The 24,737-nt window shown below is 56.1% G+C and overlaps 1 protein-coding gene across 6 annotated transcripts; it reads right to left on the reverse strand.

Annotated features, from left to right (window-relative positions):
- Positions 1-180: 180 nt before the first annotated feature.
- Positions 181-23,030, reverse strand: SLC12A4 (solute carrier family 12 member 4). 6 transcript variants are annotated; one of them, XM_025370217.1, is made up of 24 exons: positions 22,786-23,030; positions 18,703-18,797; positions 16,813-16,944; positions 12,822-12,968; positions 12,666-12,720; positions 9,454-9,584; positions 6,982-7,223; positions 6,621-6,835; positions 5,937-6,101; positions 5,759-5,857; positions 5,454-5,511; positions 5,119-5,293; positions 4,604-4,722; positions 3,426-3,524; positions 3,030-3,149; positions 2,679-2,783; positions 2,286-2,454; positions 1,789-1,984; positions 1,511-1,680; positions 1,309-1,422; positions 1,104-1,211; positions 708-892; positions 424-559; positions 181-270 (listed from the first exon to the last, which is right to left on the reverse strand). In XM_025370217.1, exons 1-24 carry the CDS (start codon positions 22,898-22,900, stop codon positions 181-183), a joined length of 3,240 nt encoding a protein of 1,079 aa, XP_025226002.1. In that variant the 5' UTR covers positions 22,901-23,030. The 6 variants fall into 6 exon arrangements, with proteins under 6 accessions (XP_025226002.1, XP_025225999.1, XP_025226001.1 ...); XM_025370214.1 differs by having other exon boundaries at positions 1,291-1,422; XM_025370216.1 differs by having other exon boundaries at positions 1,291-1,422; positions 22,780-22,900.
- Between the last annotated feature and the right edge of the window lie 1,707 nt (positions 23,031-24,737).

The following is a 24,737-nucleotide window of genomic DNA, read 5'->3' on the forward strand; positions in this document are numbered from 1 at the left end:
ATCCATCTCCATTTTGAGGCCCAGGCCTGGTTTCCAAGGAGACCTAGCAAAGCTGGGTCCAGGACAGGGCCAGGCAAGCAGGGCTGGCAAGTGGGTGCTGGGAAGAGGCTGTTACCCCAGACCACAGCTTGTGATATCCTGGCCAAGACCTCGACTCCAGGCCACAAGATGACACTGGGCTCAGGAGTAGATGGTGATGACTTCACGGCCACCACCACGCACCAACAGCACCCGCTCAAGGCCCTCGGTCAGTACCTCGAGGAACTCCATGTCTGCAGGGCCTCAAGTCAAGGAGGCAGCAACAGAATCAATGGGTAACCAGGGCCACCTGGGCCACACCCACCCAGGGGGCCCGGGAGAGGAGCTGCTGGCCTGACCTCCCACGCTGCCCACCTCCCAGTTGCTGCCCCTCCACAAAGGGATCCAGTTCTCGTCGCCCTCGCTGTTCTTGGGTGGGCCAGGCATGTTTAGGAGAACCAGGCGGGCGTCGTGGGAGCGCGTGACAATGACTTCATTGAGCTTCACAGCGGTGTGCATGCGTCGCACGTTGGACTGGTCCCTACACGTAGTGCAGCCAATCACAGGTCACCATAAGCCATCCTGCAAGGAGGGTCCCCACCCCTGGTCCACCTAACACCACTTGTCTGCCCCACCCCACCTCCACCCCTAGATTCCAGCGCCACTGGGTCTGTTTTTGCTGCACTCACGGCTTAATATGCACCAGCTCCCGGAAATTGTCAGGGGCATGGCTGGGGTCCCAAGTCTCAGTCATGTACTTGTCCCTGGTCCATGTCATCTGGATCTTGTCAGCCCCCACTGCAGACTCATCTTCCTCGTCTGAGTACAGGCTCTCCAGCCGCAGGGCCGAGTGCCGATCCTTGACCAGCTGGGCCTGGGGACAATCGCAGGAGGTAGCCTTGGTCCCATAGGAAAAGGGGGACGGGGCCTGTCTGGCCCAATGTGACCACCCTGCCTCCGGGAAATGAGCACTGGCTTGGGTAGGGCTGCGGTGAGTCGTTCTGATTCCTCCACACCCACCGACGCGGTCTCTAAAGGCCTGACCCTGCCACCCGCCCTGCCACAGTACCACAAAGGGCACTGACTTCTCGCTCCCGCTCAGTCTTGGTCAGTCTCATCTGCCGCAGCATCTGCGACCGCTGCTCCATCATCAGCGTCCGCTCGTAGGTGTATGCAGAGATGTCACTGTTATGCTGGGGAGAGGGTAGGCCGTGAGGACCCAGCTGCATGGGACATGGTATCCACGGGGCCAGGGCAGGACAGGGGGCTCACCATCTCCACCACCTCCACCTCGGCCTCAAGGCGCAGATGGTACAGGAAGACGGCCAGGTCCTTCTTCATCTGGATGCTATTATCATCCATCTGGGCCACCGTGAAGATGCGCATCCGGCACTTCCTCCAGACCTGAGGCAAGGGACCGGGTGGGCCATATGGTCACAGCCGCTCCTCCGAGGGCCTAGCCCCTCTCACCTGCACCCACCCCCCAGCCCACCTTATGCTGGCGCAGCAGGAAGGGCAGAAGCATAAGCATGCCGCCGTCGTGCACGATCCACCACACGTCTATGTGGCCCTCCAGGTAGCGCTCGTGGTTGCTAGGGTAGAAGGCGATGTTCTTGGGCACGAGCAGGGCCAGGTGGGCAGCCGTAGTGCAGCGCACGGTGTCTGGGGAGGAGGGGCACGGCTGACCACCAGCCTGTGGCCCTCCGGCCGCTGCCACCTCACTTCACCCCTGCCCACCAGGCTCAGCCCAGGCCCCAGGCCCTCACACACCAATGAAGGTCTTCCAGGCACGGGGGTCCTCGCTCTGTCGCCAGCCGTAGGGCCAGCCCAGCACCACAGAGTTATGCCGCATGCCGCCCAGGCCACAGGACTGGATGAGGTGGGCCAGCCCCTCCCGCACCTTGCTGGCCACCACCAACTGGCAGAAACCCTTCACCTTCTCAATCTCCATCATGTTCTTGATGGTCTGTGGGGAACACACCCAGGGCCAACGGGAAGCCATCAGCTTCCCGCCTCTGGGCTCCCTCCCAAGGCCCCTTGGGAACAAAACGACTTTGGGGTGGAGGAGGGCCTGGGGGCAACAAGCTGCCTACCCGGAGCCCAAGTTTTCAAGATGGGACTGCCGGCCCCCCCTTGTGCCAGCTCTCAGGTGGCAGCAGTGCTGGCTGCCTGGCTGGTCACGCTCGCCAAGATTGGGCCCTTCCCCTCCGTCAGCTGCAGCCCAGACTCCTGTAGTCTGGCTCAGCTCTCACCCCCGAAGCAGGTACCTGCTCAGCAGCCTGGGCCTCGCCATAGCTCTCCAAGAAGCTCCCCTGGATGACAGAACCAACAATGGTCAGGCCCTTGCCGGCCTTGAGCTGGGAGGCGAAGGTGAGGAGCCGTGGGTACTTCACGTGCAGGTCCTCGTCCAGCTTCAGCAGCACCAGCAGCTGTGGCCTGCAGTGGCCGGGTGGGGGAGCCTGAGACCAGGGCCGGCCGTTCCAGGGAGCCCCTCCTCTTCTTCTCTTCTTGGGTGATGGTCCCTGCGGGTTTGGGTAGCATGGCCCAGGAGGGTGCCCCTGGCAGCCCCAGGACGGGGAGCTGACACCTCTCGACCCTCTGACCCCGACAGCGACCCCTGAGAACCTCTGCGCCCTGGCCAGGGTCTGGTGGGAACTCACCGCCAGTTCTTGGTATGAGGAGGCCCCTCCTCCAGCCGCAACAGCGCGTAGCGGGCGGCACTCAGGGACAGGCCTCGGATCCCGTCACCCCACTCCTTCTCAGCCCTGCAGATTCCACCACAGCTGGTGAGCCCCTGGTGCTGCCCAGGGGGTTCTGTCTATGTGGATGCGAGATGGAGGGGTTCTGCCCCTCAAGACCACCCCGGGTCCTGAGTTACAGTCCCCAGTCTTGGCACCCACGGTGGCCCAGCTCCCCGCCCACCCCAACGTCAGACCACCCTGCCTGTTCGGCTGGGCCCCCTCAGGGCAGTGCAGGCTGCCGGCAGAGGCCAGGTGGCAGCGCTCACTCACCCTTGGTACTCGATGTATTTGTAGATCATGCCGGCGATGAGCATGGCCACCAGGGCATAGTACCAGGAGGAGACAAACATAAGGGCCAGGCAGAGGCTCATGCCCAGGAAGGACAGCGCCCTGGGCCAGAGGGGAGGGCAGAGTCAGGGCAGGACCAGGAGGGCCCCCGGCCACAGCCTGGCCCATGCCCTGGCGGCCCTGTCAGGTCCCAGGTGGGAGGTCCCCGGTGGGTGGTCAGGTCACTGGGTGGGAGACCCAGGTCCAGTTCCTCCCCAGCCCCATAAACTCCCTCCCTACAGTGTTTCATCAAGACCTACCTACCCGGGAAGCCCAGGCCTCATCCAGAATGAAGCTCCTGGCCTCCCCAGGGCCTCCCGTGTCAGAGGCGTGGCTCACCAGTGATAGTACTTGAACCGGGGCCGCCAGTTGGGGGTCCTCAGGAGTGTCTGCACTGCACAGGCCAGGTTCACGAACAGGTAGCACATCAGAAAGAACCTGTGGCACAGGGGACGGTTGGTGAAGAGCGGCCACCTTGGCAGCCAGGGGCCTGACATCAAGCTGGGACTGGCCCTGCCCTGCATGGCTTGGCCAGTTCTTCTCAACCTCATTGCTGCCACTTTCATGGCCTGAGGTGATGAGACTACTGTGGAAGAGTCCTTGGAGATTGCAGAGGATGGGCAAGGGTTCGCCAGCGGAGGAGGTAGGAAAGGGAGTAACAGGGCAGAGCTGGAGGGTGGTACAGGGGTGTTAGGAAGAGCTCAGTGCCTGGAGACTCTAGGCCACACGCAGGCCTCTGGCCTGGGTGACCAGCTGGATGAGGGGCTGCCATGCATGAAGGGGAGGATGCAAGATGAGCCGGACCATTTGAATGCACCCAATCAGAGACAGTTAAGAGTCACTGTGGTGGGTGTGGGAGTCCCAGGCATGGGCAGAGCTGGCTGCATCAGCCCTCCGGGAAGGCAGCTGAGGATGGGAGCACAGGAAGGAAGGAGGCAGGTGGATCATCTGATGTCAGGAGTTCGACACCAGCCTGGTCAAGATGGTAAAACCTCATCTCTACTAAAAATACAAAAAATTAGCTGGGCATGGTGGTGCATGTCTGTAATCCCAGCTACTCAGGAGGCTGAGGCAGGAGAATTGCTTGAACCCAGGAGGCGGAGGTTGCAGTGAGCCAAGATCACGCCATTGCACTCCAGCCTGGGTGACAGAGTGAGACTCCGTCTCAAAACAAAACAAAACAAAAAAACAACAACAGATGGAAGGGGCAGCAGTGGCTTCAAGGGGACATGAGGGACGTGGTGATTGCCCTGTCCAGGGGAGAGGTCTGCCAGCCACCTGCTTTGGGGGCTCTCTCAGGGAAGTGTGGACCTGTTGGTCACTTTATAGCTTTGGCATAGGTGCCAGGCTTGCTTCTAAATGCAGGGGTGGGCTGAGCCCTGCCAGGCCACATCTCCCCATGCAGCCTGCCACATCTCCCAGCTGCGCCCCCAATACCAGACACAGCCACGGGGAGGTGCTGGGGTTCAGGGACCCTTTCCCAGAACATCCCCCTGCCCTGCCCAGCCCCAGCTCACATGGATAGGATGGGGGCCACCATGTCAAGGGAGGCGATGAGGATGCCCAGCTCGGCGATGAGTGCTGTCAGGAGGAGTGCCCATGTGGGTTCACCATTCACCTTCCCGTGGCCAAATACCTGTGTGCACCAGGAAGGAAGCTGGCCCTGTCACCTCCATGACACACCTTGGGCCCCAGACCCCAGCCTGGCCTCCCTCACCCCCAGGGCCCTCCTTGGGGGCTTAGGCCGCCTCTGTGACTATCCCTGTGGGTGTCACCAGTCTCCCTGACTCCACCTCCCCAGGCCTCTCTCCTTTGGATGAGCCCTAAACAGGCCATGAAGATTCTGGGTCCAGGCAGCTCCAGGCCCAGGGCAGTGTCAGCCCAGGGCACTTCTCAGTAGCTCCTCATGGATGGCCGCCTGGCCCCAGGGCTACTGAGGACAGGACACACTGCATCTGTGTTCCCTATCTCTCTCCCCAACTGGGCGAGGGCCTGGGAGCAGCCAGGCCATGGGGAGTGCAGAAGGGCTCACCCGGAGGAAGGGGATGATGTTGTCCTTGGCAATGGCCTGCAATAGGCGCGGTGCCCCCGTGAGGCTCTGGAGGCCAGCACCACATGTTGAAAAGAAGGAGCCGATGACAATGACCCAGGGTGAAGGCCAGGCCAGTGTGCCCACCACCAAGTTCCTGCTGACACCATCGCCATACCTGCAGGGGCCACCAGAGTGAGGGATGTCAGGGATCCGGAAGGACAACACAGACCACCAAAGGTAGCCAGCAGCCTGAGGACCACCCACAGGGTTGGGGGCTGGTGTGAAGGCAGGCCAAAGCCCAGCCGCTGCTACAGAGAGGGGCCCAGCTCACTCACTTGTCCCGGAGAACCACACCCTCGATGCAGGCGCCAAAGAGAACCACACTGCTGAAGTCTGTGGTGGCATCAAGGAAAACTCGGCCTCCGCCACCCCACTGTCCCTGAACAGGACCACGTGCCCCCACTCCAGCCAGACCGCAAGGACTGGGAGTATCATGGTATGTATGTGTATGTGTATGTGTGCATGAGAAGGGGAGCTATATATGAGTGTGTGGGGTGTATGTGTATGTGAGCTGGCGATGTGCACAGGCCAAGCGCCTCCCGTCCTCTGCCCAACCTGCCCCAGGCCTGGGAAAGGATACACACGAGGGAAGTTGTAATGATGGCCAGAATGGTCCCCACAGGGATGGACTTCTGGGCATCACGGAGGTCCCCAGAGCGGTTTGAGCCAGCCATGATACCTCCAAAAACAGATGAGACTCCCTCAGGGGCTCCCCGGGATTGGGGACAGGGATGGGTGGGTAGGCAGGCGGGGCTCACCTGTCACAGAAGGGAAGAAGATGCCGACCAGCACGGTGAATGATGTGGCGATGTCGGCCACCACGTACAGAGGCAGGCTCTCTTTCAGGCTCGGGGCATCTGCAGAGGGCAGCCCATGCTTCTCCACGATGTCACCCTTCTCCAGGTAGGCGCTCCACAGGTTTTCTGCAGGGGTAGCTGTGTCACCACCACAGCCGCCCCCGACTACCCTGGGCAGTTTGGGGCAGCCTAGCCAGAGGCTGCAGATGCAGGGCAGTTTTGGGGACTCAGGAGACAGCTTCAGCTCAATGACTGCAGTGTCAGCCACAGGGCTACCCTGACCACAGGGAAGGAGCTGCCCAGCTAGAAGTCAACAGACAAAGGTGGCTGAACCACCATCACCCAGAGCCCCCTACTGCCCGCCTCACACAAAGGCCTTTATGGATCCTGTGGGAACATCCCCAGGCAGTGTCAGGGGCTGGTGGCTAGGGAAGACAGGCTGCTGCAGGCCTTGGATGCTGGCCAGACAGGCTTCACTCACTCCAAACTCGGCTGCCAGGAGCCAGGCTGGGAGGACACTGCTGGGCTGGGAAGGCGGCCAGTCCTGCCCCCATTCCCAAGCTGGCCGCACAAGGACAGCTCTGTGCTCTGCACCCCTGCTCAGCCTGTGGGTTCGAGAGCAGGAGGATGGGAGGGAGGACCCACCCTGGAGCACACCAGCAGCTGCCCCGGGGATGCCAGGGATCTCGGTCACATTGTTGAGCAGGAAGTAGGGGTCGCAGGAGTCGGTGGTAAGGTTGGGGCTGTGGCAGAAGAAACTCCATAGCTGGGTGGCCACTGTCTCATTGTCTACTACAGCTGTCTTGGCACAGATGTCAAACTGGTCCCGGGACAGGGTCCTGTTGCCCAGCATGCATACCCTGTGAGGGACAGAAGCATTGGCACCTGCTCAGCTTGAGGCCCCTGCTTGTGCTCACCCTGCAGTCTCTGGGATCTAGGGCATCAAAGGCTGGCTACATGAGAGGGATGTCCATGCAATGCCCAGATAAATTCCTGGGTTACTTACGGAAACACGGGAGGATCAAATATAGACTTGATGCCCCCAGCATAGATGGAAAGGATGGAGATGATCACACAGGCCAGGAAGAGTGAGGCAAATTTGTTCACATACTTGACCCCCACAAACACCACCAGGGTCATAAAGGTCAGGAAAACGGTCCCATACACACGCATATTGTTCAAAGTGGCATTCGACGTGTCATGAGCGCCCAATGGGTAAAAAATGGCAGCTGGTGGGGCAATGTAGGTCTGAAACAAGAAGATGGATAAGGAGGGTTTTATCTTCTTATTTGGAAAGTGAAACTTGTCATTTTGGTTTTCTTTTTAAGAGTACCTAAAAGAGGCTGGGCGCAGTGGCTCAGGCCTGTAATCCCAGCACTTTGGGAGGCCGAGGTAAAGGGATCACTTGAGGTCAGGAGTTCATGACTAGCCTGGCTAACATGGGGAAACCCCATCTCTACTAAAAATACAAAAATTAGTTGGGCGTGGTGGCACATGCCTGTAATCCCAGCTACTGGAGGCTGAGGCAGGAGAATCGCTTGAATCCAGGAAGTAGAAGTTGCAGTGAGCAGAGATCACACCACTGCACTCCAGCCTGGGTGACAGAGGGAGACTCCGTCTCAAAAAAAAAATAAAAAATAGGCCAGCGCTGTGGTTCACGTCTATAATCCCAGCACTTTGGGAGGCTCAGGCAGTGGATCACTTGAGGTCAGGAGTTTGAGACCAGCCTGGCCAATATGGTGAAACCCCATCTCTACTAAAAATACAAAAATTAGTGGTGCAAAAACTGGTGGTAGTGGTGCACGCCTGTAATCCCAGCTACTCCGGAGGCTGAGGCAGGAGAATCACTTCAGTCTCAGAGGCGATGGTTGCAGTGAGTAGAGATCACGCCACTGCACTCCAGTCTGGGCGACAAAGTGAGACCATCAAAAAAATAAATGAATAGGCCGGGCGCAATGGCTCACGCCTGTAATCTCAGCACTCTGAGAGGCCAAGGCGGGAGGATTGCCTGAACTCAAGAGTTCGAGACAATCCCAGGCAACTTGTTGAAACTAAAACACAAAAAATTAGCTGGGCATGGTGGCGTGAGCCTGTAATCCCAGCTACTCGGGAGGCTGAGGCAGGAGAATCGCTTGAATCTAGGCGGTAGAAATTGCAGTGAGCTGTGATCACGCCACTGCACTCCAGCTTAAGCAACAGAGTGAGACTCCGTCTCAAAATAAATAAATAAATAAATAAATAAATTCAAAAAATAAAAAATAAGAGTACCTAAAAGAAGCCAGTCACAAAAGGCCACATATTATATGATTCTGTTTATATGAAATGTCCAGAATAAGCAAATCCCGAGGCAGAAAGCAGATTCCTGGTTGCCAGTGCTGGCAGCGAATGGAGAGTAACTGCTAAGGGGATTCTGGGGATGATGAAAATGTTCTAGAATTGACCGCAACTCTGTGAATATACTATAAAACATTGAATTGTACACTTCCAATGGTATGTAAATTGGCATGGGAATTGCATGGTATGTAAATTATATGTTAATAAAGCTATTATGTAAAAACAAGCAAACAAAAAGGATCCGAACATAGATGCCAACCTGAATCACTAAATAGCCAAAGTGGAACAGTTTGAGCACGAAAATAAATAATAATAGTATTGGATTACAACCCAAAGAATAAAGTAAATATCCAGAAGTCCATTCAGATATAATGACATGGCTGAATACATAAACAGGAAAAGGGACAAATCCCACATAACGAATGTAGAAAGGATATAAAAAACGAAAACAAACCAAAGCCCCCCAAAATCAGAAGGTGCAGGGTCCATGCTGCAGGTAGAGGACCTGGAGGCAAAAGCAGCCAGGCAGTCCCTCTAGGTACCTCCTACCCTCTGGATCCCCAGGGGCAGGCACTTGTCACCCCATGCCTCCCGCAGCTCCTTGCCTCTTCTCCCACTGCTGCGGCAGTTAATTGGGGAATGAGAAGCTGAGGCTGACAGAGCTCCCATGGGGCTCATGGAGCGGGCACCAACCTCCAGCAGGGTCCTGTGGCTGCTTATCCTGATTGAAGGACAAGGAGAAGGTGGCTCTGAAGTGCCCTGGCACAGAGCCCCAGGGGACACAGAGCTAGCCAGAGCCCACACAAGCCCAGAAGGAAGCCTGCATCACCACCAAGATCTGTCACTGAGCTAAATACAACAGTTCCTGGAACCCTTGCCATGGCTGCCATGGTGCCCAGGTGGATGGAACATCCAGGGCCGAGGTGAAGGCGGCCAGGCCTCTTTCTTGCCTGACCCAAACTGGCATGGAAGTGAAAGAAAAACCAGCCTGAGCAAAGGTCTTTGTCTCTTGAAGAGGCTTTCTACTTTATAATGCCCAGGCGGTGGCCAGAGGTGTGGGGATGAACAGCCTGGAACTTCTATTTAGAGTCCAAAGGGACTGTCTGGACATGGCCAGAGTTGGCCAGGGCTTAGCCTGACTCACCAGCAAGATCTCGATGGCCCCCAGGATGTACATGGCTGCTGCGAATGTCGTTCCCAGGTAGAAGCACAGGCCCACAGCACCTCCAAATTCTGGCCCCAGTGAACGAGAAATCATGAAATAGGAGCCCCCAGCTACAGCAGAGAAATGAAAATGTGCATAGGTCAAGGCTGGTTCTTCTTCAACGGGTCTCCCTGTGACAAGCCTGCACAACCGCCCGGAAGGACAGGGACTGCTTTTCCCATTTATGGATGAGTAGAGGGGCTGGGAAACCTGCCCAAGGCTGCATGGTGGGTAAGCATCCAGGCTGGCATTCGATCCTATCCCCATCTGATTTGAATGTCCAGCATGGAACATGGAAATGACTGCTTTGTGGGAGCAGCTCTAGTCTGCAGCAGTGGCTGAGTGGCCACTGTCCTCCAATGCTCTGTGCACAGCCCCCAGCCTCTTCTGGCTGGGTGTGTCCCATCTCAGCCCGCCTCACCTTCCTGAGGCCTGTGCCTTTGTTAGTCTGACCCCTCCAGACCAGGGCAGGGACTATGTCTTATCCAGTCTTTTGGCCCTAAGGCCCACCACAGGGCCTGCCACCAGGTGAGTGTCCACAGGTCCTGCCCTGAATCTGTGCTTCTACCAAAGTCTAACACCCTTGCAAGACTCAGAGAGTCATGACTAGGCCCCAGGGTGACAAGCACAGGGGGACAAGTCATCTCATGTTGCTGGTTGTATCTGCTGCTGAGACAATGTCTCTTGTGAAAATCTGGAAACAGGGATCAAGAAATTCTTTCAGAGTCAATCTGGCTGGGCGTGGTGGCTCATGCCTATAATCCCAGCATTCTGGGAGGCTGAGGTGAGTGGACTGCTTGAGCTCAGGGGTTCCAGACCAGTCTGGGCAACATGGCGAGACCCTGTCTCTACTAAAAAGAGGAAATTATAAAAAATATACATTTAAAAAAAAAGGCTGGGCGCAGTGGCCCACGCCTGTAATCCTAGCACTTTGGGAGGCCGAGATTGGCAGATTGCCTGAGCTCAGAAGTTTGTGACCAGCCTGGGCAACATGATGAAACTCCGTCTCTACTAAAATACAAAAAATTAGCCAGGTGTGGTGGTGAGTGCCTACAGTCCCAGCTACTGAGGAGGCTGAGGCAGGAGAATCATCTGAACCTGGGAGGCAGAGGTTGCAGTGAGCCGAGATTAGAGTGAAGTGAGCCACTTCACTCCAGCCTAGGCGACAGAGTGAGACTCTGTCTCAAAAAAAAAAAAAAAAAAAAAAAAGTCAGCTGGGCACGGTGGCTCACGTCTGTAATCCCAGCACTTTGGGAGGCCGAGGTAGGCAGATGACTTGAGGTCAGGAGTTCGAGACCCGCCTGGCCAACATGGTGAAACCCCGTCTCTACTAAAAATACAAAAATTAGCAGAGCATGGTGGCACATGCCTGTAATCCCAGCTACTCGGGAGGCTGAGGTAGGAGAATCACTTGAACCTAGGAGGCGGAGGTTGCAGTGAGCTGAGATCGTGCCACTGCACTCCAGCCTGGGCAACAGAGACTGCATCTCAAAAAAAAATACTAAAATAAATAAATGAAAAGTCAATCTTTTTCATGCTGTAATCCACCTCCAGGACCCTCTCCTAAGGGAACTGCTGGGGCATGAACAAAGATTCATGTTCAAGGATGTTCATGACAACAATGTATACAATGGTGAAAAAGTGGAACCCACAGGCAGGAGAATAATCACATTAATTAGGTTATGTGGTGTACCACAGAGAGTCCTGTTTTCAAAAAATCATTTTCGGCAGGGTGCAGTGGCTCACACCTGTAATCACAGCACTTTGAGAGGCAGAGGTGGGTGGATCAGTTAAGGTCAGGAGTTCGAAGCCATCCTGGCCAACATGGTGAAACCTCGTCTCTACTAAAAATACAAAAATGTGGTGGTTGCCTGTAATCCCAGCTACTCAGGAGGCTGAGGCATGAGAATCACTTAGAATTGCTTAAACCTAGGCCGGGCGCGGTGGCTCAAGCCTGTAATCCCAGCACTTTGGGAGGCCGAGACGGGCGGATCACGAGGTCAGGAGATCGAGACCATCCTGGCTAACACGGTGAAACCCCGTCTCTACTAAAAAATACAAAAAAACTAGCCGGGCGAAGTGGTGGGTGCCTGTAGTCCCAGCTACTTGGGAGGCTGAGGCAGGAGAATGGCGTGAACCCGAGAGGAGGAGCTTGCAGTAAGCTGAGATCCAGCCACTGCACTCCAGCCTGGGTGACAGAGCAAGACTCCGTCTCAAAAAAAAAAAAAAAAAAAGAATTGCTTAAACCTGGAAAGTGGAGGTTGCAGTGGTCTGAGATCATGCCACTGCACTCCAGCCTGGGTAATAAAGCAAGACTCTGTCTCAAAAAACACACCGAAAAACCAAAATCAAAAAACTGTTCTCAACACTTGGGAAACACACACACGTACACATGTAAACACATACACATAAATGCATAGATATACATACACACATATACTTTTGGGAAATATATATAATTTATATAAATAGAGTGTGCGTGTGCGATACTTCATAAGACCCTAAGACCTATATATACCAAAAGGCGAATAGTAATGATCTCGGGATGGTGGGATTATCGGTGCTTTTACTTTTCCATTCTACACTCTTCTGCACTTTTTTATTTATTTTTTTTGAGATGAAGTCTTGCTCTGTCACCCAAGCTGGCGCAATCTTGGCTCACTGCAACCTCTGCCTCCCGGGTTCAAGCAATTCTCTGCCTCAGCCTCCCAAGTAGCTGGGATTACAGCCACCCACCACCATGCCTGGCTAATTTTGGTATTATTAGTAGAAATGGTATTTCACCATCTTGGCCAGGCTGGTCTTGAACTCCTGACATTGTGATGCACCTGCCTTGGCCTCCCAAAGTGCTGGGATTACAGGCGTGAGCCACCGCACCCGGCCTTTTCTGTACTTTCAAACCTTCTTACAGTAAACATACATTGTCCTTTTTTTTTTTTTGGTATTGCTTTTACATTAACAAAAACCACAATGGCACTCTCCAGCTCTGTCAAGCAGTAAAGCTTCTACGTGGGCACTGTCCTGGCATCAGGGATTGGGAGCCCACTACAGAACTGCTTGGGGCAGGGGTGTGCTATGGGGGTTCCCAGGTAGGTCAAGGCAGATTCTGGGCCCTTTTATCTTCCACCAGGCCTTGGGTGGCGCTCACTGACCTGGAACAACACCGTTGGTGGCAATGGCGCTCATGGAGATGGCCGTCAGCAGGGTCTGTGGGAAGGAGGGCCTGGGTGAGCGGCTCAGCTGAGTGGGCTCTGTGGCGGCAGCCATGGCCCACGCCCAGCCCACCCCTGCCACGCCAGGACACTCACACAGCAGCAGCAGATGAGCACGATGAGGAGAGCCTGTAGCACACCAGCCGTGCCCACCATCCAGGTCAGCCGCAGGAATAGGATAACCCCGAAGATATTCTGCAGGCAGGGCAGGTACACCCCCATGAGGGTGCCCATGCTGGGCGCCTGTACGAACACGAAGGGAGGGGGCGAGTAGAGCATCAGAGGGATGCACCATGGAGGGTCAGCCCTAGTCACTCAGCAGGCCCCCTCCCCTGATGGGGCCCCAGGGAACACAGCGGGTAGGGGTGACAGCTAGGATGTCTCTATTGACTTTCATATAGGAAGACAGTTGAGTCTGGGAAGGTGTAAAACCTGATTCTTTTTAAAAACCCACATTGAGCTTTAGAACCTTAACTCTCTCTCAAGGTACTGCCTCCTTCCCTTCCTCTCTCCTGCTAAACTTCTAGAAAGAGGGGTTTGTCTCAGATCTCCACCTTCTCACCCAGCAGGCCCTAAGTCACCCAAGGCAAAGTCCCAGAAGTCATCCCTGGCGCTGCCTCTCCTCAACCCCCAACTCCAGTCCTGGTAGACACTAACTCCTACCCAGTCTGTCTCCCTGCTGCCCTGAGATCCGCCTGCCTTGTCCCAGCCTTAGTCCCTTGAACCTCAGGCACCTGGGTGGTACCCTCCTGAGCCTGTCAACCTCTCCATATTCCAGCCCACTCTGCTGCTAGAGTAGGTCTCTGAAAGCAAGTCTAATCTCATCACCCACGCTGAAAACCCTCTGTGCTGTCTTGTAATCCAGTGTGCAGTCCAACGCCTTGGCTTGGGCCACCAGACATGTCCCATCACCTCTCTTGTTAGCCCCAGCCCCTGACCACATGGGTCCCCCAGATTCTCCGAACCTGAGAATGTGCTGGACTCTGCCTGGGAGAGTCGGCCCTGCCTCACGGCCTGGCAAACTCCTCTTCAGTGAAACTGTTACCTCCCCCAGGAAGATGTCCCCAGGTTGCCTTAGGTGGAGCTGGTCCTCCCTCTCGCAGTCCTTCGGCATCTGATACTCCCTATCACAGTAGTCACTACAGGTCATGGTAACAGAATGTACTTGTATGTTTTGTGACCATATTAGGGCAGGCTTGGCTTGTTTATGGTTCTATCACCAGCAGGCCCTGCAGGTACCCAAAAGGTGCTTCTGAACCCAGTGAGTGGTGTTTTGGAAGCCCCTGGGACATCCTGTTGGGAAAATCCTACAGAGAAAGTGCTCAGGCTTTAGGGCAGGTGAGGAAGATCTAATATGCAAATCCAGGCAGGCTTTCTCAATTTAGGGTAGAGTAGGGGCCAGCCAGGAGGCCAGGGCAGAGGCTGAGAGCACAGAGGCTGGCTGACATCTTTTTGAGGCACTGGGCCCCCAAGAGTGCAGCCTCCGCAACGTGGCCCTGACAGCTTCCACTGGAGCTCCAACAAAGCCTCCTCACTGATCCAAAGGACTGGATTAGTGAAAATCATTCAGGGAGAAGAGACAGGGAAGCCCCACGAGAGAGTGCCTGTGCTGCCCAGAAGCTAGGGAGAAGAGAACTCCATGGCCATCATCTTGTCTAGCTGAGTCACCTTAGACAAGTTCCTTAATGCCCCTCCTGAAGGGTCCTAACCTGGGGCAGGACCTGTGAGCAAACTAAAGGACTTCAGAAAAGTCTCAGCAAAAACAAATGGCTCCTCAACCTGTCCTGCGTAGAGCAGTGCAGGGGACGGATCCCCCTCATCTGGGCATTGTCTGAGCCCTTCTCAGAGGATGCCACCCACGGAATAGCAACGGCAAGAGCTCCCAGTCCCACCCCCATCCCAAGCTGAGTCACTCTAAGAAAAGGGCAGTGTGGGAAAGGGCAGGGCGGGCCGGAAATGCTTTCTGCATCCCCAAATAACCTCTGGCAGCCTCAGAAGGTCATCAGGCCACAGCTGGAGCTGGAGCTGGAGCTGGACAAGCTGCTGGGGAGAGGCTGCTTTGGGTCTTGGCATCGTCTGGTTGGAGGCCCACCCTTCCTGCTTCAAGCCTTCCTTTTCCGAGGCCCCTGCTTGGGCCTACCCTGGGTGAGGACCACGGCTCAGCAGCCCCAGATCCCTAGCTTCCTACTGACTCCTTAAAGACTTGGCCCGGCTCCTCTTTCTATTTTTTTTTTTGAGACAGAGTCTCGCTCTGTCACCCAGGCTGGAGTACAGTGGCGCAATGTCGGCTCACTGCAAGCTCCGCCTCCCGGGTTCATGCCATTCTCCTGCCTCAGCCTACCGAGCAGCTGGGACTACAGGTGCCCGCCACCATGCCCGGCTAATTTTTTGTATCTTTAGTAGAGACGGGGTTTCACCACATTAGCCAGGATGGTCTCGATCTCCTGACCTTGTGCTCCACCCGCCTTGGCCTCCCAAAGTGCTGGGATTACAGGCGTGAGCCACTGCACCCGGCCAAGGCTCCTCTTTCTTCCATGGAAAAACTATTGGAGCTAGGACACCCAGCCACCCTCTCCCATCCTTACCGTGGGGCCAGGTAAGCTGGATAGCTAAGCTAAGCATCCTCATGGGTTCCCCACTGGGCCAAGGGATGATGGGTCTTCTCTGGCCCAGGCATCCCTCCCACATTCCTGCTGAGATGTGCACTAGCTGTTCTCAGGGGCCTCTTCACTCCCCGCCACCAGCTCCCTGGCTTGGCCTGAAGGGACAGGGATGAGGCTCTGACCTAAGGATCCTGTCACCCTCTGTGGGCAGAGCACTCTCAGAGGTTGAGACATTCCTGCAGTGCTGGACAGACATGGCCAGATGCAGTTAGGGTTCTCCACTATCTAGTCCAGAACATGCCAGCAAAATCGCACCTGGCTGGACAGGGTCAGGGTCAAGTCTGCGTGCTGGTTTGCCTCTCTGAAGGGCAAGGTGAGAGATATGCTTCAGTGAGGTCCACCTTCTCTGCTGGCCCCACCCCAGAGAAGCCCAAATCTCACAACCAGGTGTGAGGCTGCAGGCCTGGCTTATCCCAGCCAGGAGCTCCTTCTGCTTGTGCCAACCTCTGAGAATACTACAGCCAGTGCCAGACCTCAGCTCCTCCCAAAACACTGCTGCTTCCCAAACCTCAGGGAGTCAGTATGTAGAGGGAGGGTCCCTAGCCTCCAAATGAAAAATGTAGAAAAATCCCCAGCCCTCAGCTACACTGAGCCCCAATAACACAGAGGAGCTAGGCAAAGAGGTAACAGTCACGCCAAAGAGAGGAGGGCTGAAGGGCCAGAAAACTGGATTAGTGACCAAAAAGTGGGACAGGGAAGCCCCATAAGGCAGCATCAGGCTCCGATCACATACACATGTCCCCCGACCCTGGCACTCAAGGAACCCAGGGGGTTGTTGGAGGGTTCTGCCAATGGAGCCTTGGGCCAACACTGTGAGTAGCAGGAGGGTTTGTGACTTGCTCTGGATTGCATGACCTCCGAGAGACAACCTGGTTCCTGGCTCCAAGGGCAACACCCTTAGCCACTCTTACACAATGTCACTGATCTGGCATTTTGTGTAGTTACATATCCCACAAATCTGTCTCCCATAAAATCCACAAATCCATCTCCCAGCATTACACATTGATCTTGTCTAGCTCAGTCACTTGACACAAGTTCCTTAATGTCCCTGACACTATTTCCTCATCTGAAACATGGGGATTATAGTAGCACCTGCCTCTTGGTTTTGTTGAACAGATGACATGTGAGAACCCAGGCCCACTGCCTGGTGTGGTACCTCGCACACAGTAAAGGCTGAGTACAGGCAGCTGTGTCTCCCGTCGTCATTCCTGAGGGCCTCCCTGGCCCTCTGTCCCTGGGGAGATTCTCATTAGCTCACTTCTTAAAGCCTCCTGAGCCAAGGCACTCAGTGCCCATCCTCCCTGCTCACCATGGTTTGCACCCACTTCCCCTGGTGTGCTCACCACCATGTGGGAAACAGCCAATTCCATGGTGCTGTGTCTGTCTTCCCAGGTGTGGCCCCTCTGCTGCCCCACTCAGCTCACCTCGGCTGCCCTCCGGCGGGTGCCCTCCCCACTCTCAGCCTCCTCATGCTCCTTGGCGCCCTGGGTGAGGTTGGTGTAGCTGACGAGCTTGCCCAGAAGAGACGATACCTTTGGGCGGATGTCCAGCTCTTCCTGTAAACAGAGCCACAGGGCAAGATGGCATTGGGCCAGGCGGGTACCAGCTGTGTGAAGCCAGCTGCCTGATCCCTGGCCTTGTTCCAAGCCCTGAGACAGGCCTGGGCCTGATCCCAGTTCCTGCCTGGGGAAGCCCAAGCCATCCAACTGGACAGGTGTGGACACCACACCCCAGGACGTGGCACTCAAAAGGCCCAGCCCCGTGGCTGCTTTTCTCTACCCCACCTTGGCTACAATCACTGCCAGCCCATTTGTGAAAACCACCTGCCTCAGGGGAGAGAGGGCAGGGAAGAACACGCCTGGCAGGCGGGCAATGGCACACTTCATCCTGCCTGCTCTGCGCAGCCACCTCCCAGCTATGGCTGCACCTCTAGGACTCACGCCTACCCTCCCCACAAAAAAGTCACCCGAGTCACCTCAGGGAACAAAAGAGGGCAAAAGAGTGATGTCTGGGACAAGTGAAGTCTCTCTTGTCTGCTCAAACCCTGATCTCCCTGGATGGTCTTCCCCTGACCCCAGTCCTGCGAGTACCCACGTCAATCACAGAGATGGGATCCTGACCCTCCAGCCCATCCTCAGGCGGGGCTGGGCCAAGGCCTTCACTGCAGAACCTTGCTGCTTTCCCAGGTCAGGAGGCCTCCCAGAGCTCAGGCTCCCCAGCCCCACTGGGGTCTAGGCGATGATCCCTGCTCCTGCAGCCTTCTCGATGCTGTGCCTCCACCTGCGTCCTGCCCACATTTAGCTTTTCCCTCTCTGTCAGCTCCCTTCTGACCTACACACAGGGAGAAGTTGCTTTGGTGTGAGAGGGGAAGATGAGGGCCCTTGGGGGCATGTGGAGATTGAGGAGCCTCAGCCGGATGTGGTGGCTGACAGTGATAATTCCAGCACTTTGGGAGGCCGAGCAGGAGGATCACTAGAGGTCAGGAGTTCAAGACAAGCCTGGCCAACAGGGTGAAACCCCGTCTCTAAAAATACAAAAATTCCCCAGGCGTGGTGGCAGGCGCCTGTAATCCTGGCTACTCGGGAGGCTGAGGCAGAAGAATCACTGAGCTTGGGAGGCAGAGGTTGCAATGAGCCAAGATCGCGTCACTGCACTCCAGCCTGGGGCAACAGAGTGGATTCCATCTCAACGAGAAAAGAAAAAAAAAAAGAGAGATTAAGGAGTCTCCATTATTCAGCCATACAATGGCTGAATGCGTGGGTCAGAGTTTAGGAGCTTAAACTACATTTTAAATCCAGATCTCACTGCTCAGCTTGAGTCTGAAGAAGATAAAACTCAAGTACAGAGGCAGATATTTGGGAATCTTTCCACAGAGGTATCCCCTAAAGCTGCAAATGGACCAGGACTCGGGAAACTAGAGGGAGACAGAGCTGGAAGAGCCAACCAAGAAGGACAAGGAAGAATCCTCGGGAGAGCGAAGAACTATGGACTTGGAGAAGAACCAGGACTGGAGGGAAGAGGAGAAATCCTGAGTTGGGAAATCCTAAGCGGGTGTTTCCTTGCTGAGGGGTTGTAAGGAAGTCAGAGGTGAACAGTCCTGGAGGTAGCAATGGGGGTGGGGTTGTGAGTGGCCTCTGGGAAGGCAGTTTCAGTTGAAAGGGCCAAGGGAACTGCAGCCTGGCTGCCATGAGAGCCAGGAAGACAAGAGGAAATGAGAGGAAGAGCCAGACAGAGGAGGGCCACGTGTCCAGCCTGACTGCTTAGCTAAAGCCTCTGTCTGCCAAACCTGTGACCCAAAATGGCTCCTCAGCTACCTCAAACAGTGCCAGGTTCCTGTCATAGTAGTCACTTCCTCTGGAAGCCTCCAAGGGGGAAAGAAAAGGGCTGCTCTCTCTGTGGTTGCCATGTCCTGTGAAGAGAGAGGGACAATCAGGGCCTGCTTCCTGAGCCCCCCCAGCCTGTGCCCCTTCCCAGAAAGCCAGTCCCCAAAACATCGTTTCTGTGGAGCACTTTGGAGCTGCAGTGTCACCAGGTTGGAACTCAGTTTCCACATCGCACCATGCCAATGCCCTTGAAGGACCAGAGATAGCCAGAGAGTGGCCAGTGACCAAAACCTGGGACATCATTCCCTCCAGTGAAGGGAATCCAGGTGAGGGAGCAGGCACCCTAGCACAAGCACGTGTGGACACTGAGGGGCGGGGCCTGCTGGTGGGCGGGGCTAGCCTTTGACCCGCCCCCAGATCCCCTCCCCGCCCCAGTCCCTTTCCCAGCCTTCGGAGTACCCAATGTGCAGGATACCAAGGGCTCGGTGTCCTCAGGGACCGCCCAGGCAGTGCCCTCCAGATACACGAAGCCCCACAGTGCACCTTCGGCTGCCATGGCCCGAAGGTGGCTGGCTGGCTACCCCACTATGCACTGCGCGGCGGCATCCTGCAGGGCAGCCCAGGGCATGCCGGGAGGCGGGGCAAGCCCTAGGCCGTGGAGAGCAGAAGTGGATGCCAGGAGCCTTCTAGGGTCGCCTAAGAAAGTCGTCGGACCGGTGGGTGTCGGACTGAGCAGGGAGAAAAATGGGAGCCAGGACTGCAGTGGACAAAGGCAGCCAGAGGTCAAGATAGTCCACCATGTCATATTAAAGCCAGGTGAGGTCATGTAGCTCTTTGGACACTCTATGATATCTGCTGTGCCCTCCATGCTTGTTCAGGATCAGGAGTCCCAAGAAAAATCTGAAAACCCAGTAACACTCTGCCCCTTACATTAATGACATTAATGGCCCTTTAGTGAAAAGCCTTTGAAAATTACTCTTGGATTTTTGTGACAAAAAAAAGTGTCTCCCTTTGATAAATCAGATGCTTCATTTTGTCAGAAAATGGCAGCTATACAGCTCATCTTACTTCTCTTTCTGCTTTGGCTGCCAGGAATCTCCAAGCTAAATTTACTCTTTAGATAAAGTCACCATCTGTCTCATCTCAGAGTCCTTGCCCCCTTCCTCTGCATGGTTTTCGATCTTCCTGAGAGTAACAATCACTTGGGGAGACTCTTTTGTTGGCTATTGCTTCTGATTCTTTTGTGGAAGTTGGCTGGAAATCAATTATAATTTATTCTAAACTCACGTACTGCAGCCTGCCCCATCACTGTTGCCTAGTCTTTCTGGGGAGACTGTATTGCTATCCAGAAAACATATAGCTGGGCACACAGCAGCTCCCCTACAAATGCCTGTAAATGGTCCTCTAAGACCTAGCCTATCCCTTGTCCCTTCAGCCATCACTCTAGGATGGCTCGAGGCCCTTCCAAAAGTTGTCTCTAGTTCTCACAACAACATTCCAGTAGACAGCATTTACTCCCTTTTAGGGACAACAAGAGTGAAGTTCAGAGATGTTCAGAGGCAAGGCCACCCAGGCAGAAGGCCACATCTGGGTCCCAGGGTCCATCAGAGCCAGGTGGGGGCTGGGCTGCAGGTTCCGTTACTACTACAGACTCCAGTCCATCTATGCAGCACAATCTTTAAACATAGAGAAGAGTGCTGCAATTTGGCCAGGGTATGTACAGCCAGGCCTCTGCACGTTCAGACTGCGGCAGACTGGCTTGGATTCCCGGCCCTTCCCCCGTGTGACCCAGGGAAACCTGCTTACTCCCTGTGTGGCCTTGGTTTCCTCTTCTATGAAGTGGAGATGGTAACACTTGTTTTTCCAACTGCCCAGATGCACTAGAAAAGGGACAATTAGTGCCAGACACCCAGCGGGCACTCCTCGGGGTTCCTCCAAAGCTCCCAAGGGCTTGTGGGAATGTAAGGGTCTAAGCAGTGCCTGGATGTCTGTACTGCCCTCAGCTTCAGACCTCCTGTTCTGGCCTCAGCCATTTCAAAAATTCCAGGGCAGGTCTGGACATGCCTGCCAGGCCGAAGCTGCTCAGACACCACTTGAGATCCCCAGTAAATCTGAGTATGGCCTAGGCCTAGGGACTGCCTGTGAGCTACACAATTGTGTTTCCACCAGCAACTGTGTCTGCACCAGTGGCAGGTGGGGATCCAGGTGACCCTCCTGATTCCTGTGCACATGGATATCTGCCTGAGGTGCCCCCTCCAGGACCTCCCTACCCCCTGCCCACAGGCCAAGGCGGGATGAGCAAGCCCATCTAGGCCTCCCAGAGCAGAGGTGTGGGCACTGAGCTGCGGAAGGGGCAGGAGATGGATCTGAGGCTCACTGTGCTTTGTGCCCTCTGACCCTTTGCAGTCCCCATCAAGGATCAAAATCACTCACCGGGGCTCAGGATGTCCCCCATCCTGCAGACAGCCAAGGTCTGGCTGAAAAGGAGTAAGAGGAGGAGAAAGAGGAAGGGAGGTAGTGGGAGGAGCTGGCCTAGCTTGCGGGGATCTAGCAGGACTCAGCCAATGTAGCTCCAGGTCCCTCCAGTCACCCTGTAGGGGCCAAGGCGTGGCCAAGGCGGGGCCAGCAGCTAGGCTCAGCTCTCTGCCTGCCCACTGGTCCAGGCTGATCCTGGGGATGCAGCCCAGTCCACCCTCTAGGGAGAGAGGTCCTCCCAGGGTTAGGAAAGCAGGGATGCTGGCTTTTGCTTTGACCACTTGAATCAAGCTAGGGGCAGATAAGGGCATGGAGGCTGGGGCACTCACACAGCTGTCAAGCCTATAAAACCTCTGCAATGTCCAGCAGCCCATGCCACTGTCCTGTGCTACCTCTGCACATGGCAGTCAAGTGATACACACACATAGCCATAATTTACATCAAGCATGGATCACCTCAGTCATCATCACAGACAGATCAGAGGTCCAGATCATGTCACCTGGCAAGTGTCAACCACACACTTCCTACATATCTCCATCATGATTGGTCACACATATCACAGGCATTTGTCATCAGTCAAATCACCATCCTCATCACTGTCAACCCTGCAGGAAACAGGGGCTGTGAGAATGCCCTGACCTGAACCAGACTTCACACTGTGATACCCACAGCCACACACTTATACAAGCACAATTACACATGCATAGGCCACTACATACACAGACACACGTCCTCAGCCGTGTTTGCACTCCAAGGATAGGCCTTAACAAGGGGGCCTCTTGGGGTAGGAGATGGAGAAAGGGCTGTGGAGAGAGGCAGGCACCTGGAAGGAAGGAGGAGGGAGATGGGGCTTACCTCTGGGCCCTGGCACCTAGGTTAAAGAGTTAAGGTGCTGGAATCTCACACCCAGGCTTGACTGCCCCTGGGCAAGTTACATAACCGCCACCCCTCCCTTCACTGCTTCCTAATTGGGAGTAGCCGTACTTATCCCACGGGTGATGCTGGAGATTAAACGTTTGGCTCCGTGTTGAGTGCTTCACAGAGGCCCACTGTCCCTATAGATCTACACCGGGCGCACTCACAGGCAGTTACCCATAGACCCCCAGTGGGTACACTCTGGCCAGAGTGCAGGTTGGCGCAGAGAGGCACACGGAGGGGTTTGGGTAGTTGGGCAGAGGGTCGTCTCACAGGCAAGGCGCTGAATCTCAAGTGGGGAACCGAGGCGAGAAGAGGATGTGGGATTCACCGAAGGTGAAAGGCCGGGAAGGGCCTGAGATGGGGTCTCGGCCCTGTCCCCAAGCCGGGCGCCCCGGCCGGCTGGCCTCCCTGGGCGGCCACGTCTGCAGCCCCCGCCCGCGGCCCACAGGGGAGGAGCTGGGGTGGAGAAAGTGGCCGGGCGCGGGCGCCGGGGGCCGAGGAAAATCGTGTCTGCGCGCGCGGGGCGACGAGCCAGTGGCTGCGGCGCGGACCAAAGAAAGTTGAGTCCACACCGACGTGTGCGCGCAAGGTCCCGGGATAAGTGCGGGCGCGGGCCCGGGATGGCGGCCCCGGGTGGCAGGCCCCGCTGCCCCGCCACGGCCCCTCAGAACGCGCCCTCACCGTCCGAGTCCTCCCGCTCCGCGCGCTCCCCGTAGTCCACCCAACTGAGCCCCTCGAGGTTGTCATAGTCGCCGCGCCGCGGCCCGTCCACCGGCACCACGGTGAAGTGAGGCATCGCGCACACTCAGCCCCGCCGCACCCGCCGTCCTGGCCGCCCGCAGCTGTCCCCGCTGCCCCGGGCCGACACGCCCCGCCCGCTCGCATTCCTCCCCGCTGCGCTCACTTCCTCCGCCCGCCCCCCCGGGCCGCCCCTCGGGGGCGGAAAGCGGGAGGGGCTCGGGCCGGCTCCTCCCAGAGCGGGAGCCCTGGTGGCGGGAAGACCCCTAGGCGGGGGCACTCCTACTGGCTCCACGGCCTGGGGGCGGGCCCGATTCCTGTGTGACGTCGGGTGAGAGACCGCCCTCTCTGAGCCCCAGATGCAATATTTGTAAAATGGGGGAAACACACTTCCACCTAGGGGTTATTTTAGGGCTCTGTGAGATGGGTCGCGGGGTGTCCTTGCTCTGCGCCCTGGACAGGGCAGGGCAGGCCGGACCGGCCCAGGACTGCGGAAGCCACTTGCCCAGGGCCTCCTGCCATCCCCGGATACCTCCTTCCCATTTCCAGCGTCTGCATCCAACTTCTCCGCGACCCTGGAAACCGGACCCCCGCGAAGGTCCCGTCCCAGCCCTGGGCCCTCTAGCCCAGCCTCTTCTGTTGGAGGCAGCTGGGGATTCTCGGTCCTTCCCCAGGGGCTGCTACGTCCTCGGCAGGAAGAACACCCACACCCACCCTCCCGCGCCGCGCCTGCCCCGCTTGCCTTTTTGGGCCTGTACACTGGGTGCTTTAGCCAAGTCCCTTCATTTTAACTTATTCTGACTATCTCACCTCCTGGGTGTTCCTCTACGCAAGCCGTTTACTTATTTGCTCCTAACGTTTCTTTCACTTTCTTCTCCACTGCTTCAGATTACTTATCTACTTGGCTTTACTATTTTTTTGTCTATCAGAAAACCCCGGAGCCCATCTTACTTGTCTATCTCCACTCTTCTCCCTCACGTGGCTCGTCCTCTGAATACGCCTCCTACTAGCCTCCAGCTCGGGGGTGGGGGGGTGCGGAATCAGAGCCGCTGGGCCCCGCGAGACGACCCCCGAGCTTACCACCCTCTGACCCCTCCCCCACGGCCCCCGCGGCGGGCCCCGCCGACCTGACCCACCCGACCCTCACGCCACCTTCGGCCGCCCACAGTAGCGTCCTTCCTACTGGACTCCCTGCCCTTGCCCCTGCTCACGTAGAGCCGCCTCTTCCAAAGGAAAATCCTACTAGCTCCCAGCCCATAAGGCCCTGCCCAATGCGGCCCGACCCCGACCTCTGCAGGGGCATACTTCGCCACCCAACTCACAGCCTCAGCCCTTCAAATCTCTCTCTCTCACCTGAGACTTGTGGAGTTTCTGGGCATCACCCACTGTTCACTCTGGGGGACATCTACCTAGCCTCTGTCCCTACCCTCACTTATCAAACTCCTGATCCAGGCTGGACGGTGGCTCACGCCGGTAATCCCAACACTGGGGGAGGCTGAGGCGGTAGGATCACCTGAGGTGAGGAGTTTGAGACCAGCCTGGTCAAATGGTGAAACCCCATCTCTACTAAAAATACAAAAAAATGAGCTGGGCATGGTGGCGGGTGCCTGTAATCCCAGCTAGTTGGGAGGCTGAAGCAGGAGAATCACTTGAACCCGGGAGGCGGAGGTTTCAGTGAACCGAGATGGCACCATTGCACTCCAGCAAGAGCAAAACACTGTCTCAAACAAACAAACAAAAAAACCTTCAAGGCCAACCCAGTGGATCACGCCTGTAATCCCAGCACGTTGGGAGGCCAAGACAGGCAGATCACAAGGTCAGGGATCGAGACCATCCTGGTTAACACGGTGAAACCCCGTCTCTACTAAATTTTTTTTTTTTTTTTTTTTTTTTTT

The sequence above is a fragment of the Theropithecus gelada genome, chromosome 20 (assembly GCF_003255815.1).
Source record: "Theropithecus gelada isolate Dixy chromosome 20, Tgel_1.0, whole genome shotgun sequence".
NCBI lineage: Eukaryota > Metazoa > Chordata > Mammalia > Primates > Cercopithecidae > Theropithecus > Theropithecus gelada.